Below are 2,971 nucleotides of genomic sequence, written 5' to 3'. Positions count from 1 at the left end.
AGAATGTTTCTTGCAATTTGAAATTTTAAATCACTTATGATTACAATTGATGACATACTTTTGTTAATTTAGAATATGCCACCAAGTGTTGCTGAAAGGGTTGGAGGAAAAATATGTACTTTTGGTTCTTATAGATTAGGAGTTCATACTAAAGGTAATAGATATTAACTTTCTTTAGTTTAAAATTTTGACAAATATTTTATGTACGTGTTAAAAAAGATAATGTTTTGATCATTTTCTGTAGGTGCGGATATTGACACACTATGTATTGCACCGAGGCATATTGATAGGTCAAATTTTTTTGGTAGTTTTGTTGATCTTTTGAAACAGCAGCCAGAAGTAAAGGACCTTAGAGTAAGTTTATAAAATTTTTTTGTATTTATTTTAAATTACAGTAAAGTTAACTTACGTAATTTTACTTGTTTTAGTCTTTTATAATTCAATTATTTATCTATATAAAAACTTTATTTTTAGTCAGTAGAAGATGCGTTTGTACCAGTAATCAAAATGACTTTTGATGAAATTGAAGTAAGTATTACAAAGCTATTATGTTGATATAAATTTAAAACATTAAATAACTTGTTGAATAGAAAGGTTTAATATAGAATTTTTATTATTAATAGTTACTAATAGTTCAGAATAAGTAATGGTTATATATTGAATAAAAAAAGTGTTTTTTATTTAAAACTTATAAAAACTTTATGAACATTTAAAAATTAGTACTTTAAAGATTTATGATATTGTTTTGAAAACAAAATATACTTATTTAACGATTCATAAAATATATTTAATAATTTTTACAGTTGGATATGGTATTTGCAAGGTTAGCACTGAAAGATATATCTGAAGAACAAGAATTAAAAGACGTAAATCTTTTGAAAAACTTAGATCCAAAATGTGCTCGTAGTTTAAATGGTATGCTAATTTTATAAAATTTATCTAAGGTTTTTTTGGATATAAAAATTTTAATTAAATTTAGAAATTATTTTATACAGTTAATAGGTTTTAATTTTTTTATTGATTATGATAATCATAAGTGATAGCAATTTTATTATTTAATAAAATGTAAGATTAATTTTACTGTGTCATGATATTGTTAAGATAATAACTTTAAAGGTGGTTTGCTATGGTTTTTTGATAAAATTACAAAACTTTATGTAATAACTTAAAGAAATTTAATTTGTTTTGTATAGGATGTAGAGTGACAGATGAAATTCTTCATTCGGTTCCAAATACAGAAAATTTTAAATTAGCATTGAGAGCCATCAAACTTTGGGCCAAAAGTGAGTTTTTTCATATTTAAAAATTAATCAAAGATTTCCTATCAAAATATTTTAACTTATGATCTATTTTTCTTACTTTGTTTAGAACACGGTGTTTATTCCAATGTCCTAGGATATTTGGGAGGTGTTTCATGGGCAATACTGGTAGCAAGAACTTGCCAGTTGTATCCAAATGCAGTAGCAGCTACGTTAGTTAATAAATTTTTTCTTGTTTTTTCTCAATGGTAAGTATAATTTATATAGTTTTTATAACCAAAATGTGAAATTAGTGATAAATATTTAATATTGACAAAAATTAAATTAAATTTTTTAAAAATTTCAGGCCTTGGCCAAAACCAGTTCTTTTAAAACAACCTGAACAAGCTAAGTTAGGATTTCCTGTTTGGGATCCAAGAGTAAGTAGTTTTACAGCTTATTTGGTAACTTTTAGTTTCTACCTGTAATTAATTAATTAATTATAAAAATAAAAATTGTTTTTTTCCTAGGTAAATGTTTCGGATAGGTTTCATCTTATGCCTATAATAACACCAGCCTATCCCCATCATAATTCTACCTTTAATGTGTCTTTATCTACTAGAATGGTCATTAGTGAAGCTTATAGAATGGGATTAGCAATCTCTAATGATATCATATTGGGAAAAGCAGATTGGAGTAAATTATTCGAACCACCTAATTTTTTTGGAAAATATAAGTAAGTAGACATTTTTGGCTGGACTTCTAGTTTATAGTTTCATTCCTTTATGTATATGTTATTAATTTTATAAAATAAATTTTTTTCAGGCATTTTATTGTTTTAATTGCAACAGCATCTACTAAAGAACATCATTTGGAATGGTGAGTTAAAATTTCTTGTTTGTTTTTTTAAGATGATAGGTTTATTTATTTAAGAAATTTGCAATAATATATCTCCATTAAATTTTACAGGTATGGTTTAGTTCAGTCTAAAATCAGATTACTAATAAGAAATCTTGAACGCCATTCCTGTATAGAATTAACTCACATAAATCCCGAGTGTTTTACTCCAATAGAACAAGATCCGTAAGTCATTATTTAAATTTTTGTTTTGTGCATTCATTTATTTATTTGTTAAAAATAACATTCTAATTGCCTAATGTTATAATTAATAGAAATGAATTCCAATCCATGTGGTTTATTGGTTTGAAGTTTAAAACTATTAAAAGTGTTAACATTGATCTCACTTCGGATATTCAGTTGTTCACTAATACTGGTAAGTTGAATTTGATAACAACATAAACATTTGGATTTTTAAAACTAATAAGTAACAGTATTACAAACATTTTCTGTAAAAAATAAACACTTCAAAAATTCAAAAAGATATAAAGTGTACAAAGTAGAAATATTGGCTTGAAAAATTAAGTTGGATTTTTATGGGACAGATTGTAATTAATTTTTTGAAAGCATTCAGATTTTATTATAGCAGTATTTGTTTCATCAGTTTCTAAAACTTAGCAAATTAGAATTATTAATTATCAAAAATATTTTAAAAATACGACTATTACTGACATGTTTTTCTTTTTCTTACATAGTAACTGATCGAGCTGTTTCCAATGGTACTTTTAAAACTGGTATGAGAATCAAAGCAAAACATGTAAGAAGGAAGGAATTGAGTAAATATTTGCCACCAAGTATTTTAAACATGCATAAGAAAAAAGAGAGATTAGTAAGAT

At 24.9% G+C, this 2,971-nt stretch overlaps 1 protein-coding gene across 1 annotated transcript; it reads left to right on the top strand.

The window, feature by feature from the left end:
• Positions 1 to 70: 70 nt before the first annotated feature.
• LOC136973683 (poly(A) polymerase alpha-like) lies at positions 71 to 2,964 on the top strand (the record flags this gene model as incomplete). Its single annotated transcript, XM_067268424.1, has 12 exons — positions 71 to 154; positions 245 to 354; positions 475 to 528; positions 804 to 915; positions 1,194 to 1,283; positions 1,369 to 1,507; positions 1,606 to 1,678; positions 1,769 to 1,974; positions 2,064 to 2,117; positions 2,208 to 2,321; positions 2,411 to 2,511; positions 2,831 to 2,964. Coding segments are annotated over exons 1-12 (1,266 nt in total), but the record flags the coding sequence as incomplete, so codon positions are not given.
• Between the last annotated feature and the right edge of the window lie 7 nt (positions 2,965 to 2,971).

Source organism: Centruroides vittatus, unplaced genomic scaffold, assembly GCF_030686945.1.
Source record: "Centruroides vittatus isolate TY-2023 unplaced genomic scaffold, ASM3068694v2 contig_3265, whole genome shotgun sequence".
NCBI classification, from domain to species: domain Eukaryota; kingdom Metazoa; phylum Arthropoda; class Arachnida; order Scorpiones; family Buthidae; genus Centruroides; species Centruroides vittatus.
This window is presented reverse-complemented; position numbering and strand designations above follow the sequence as displayed.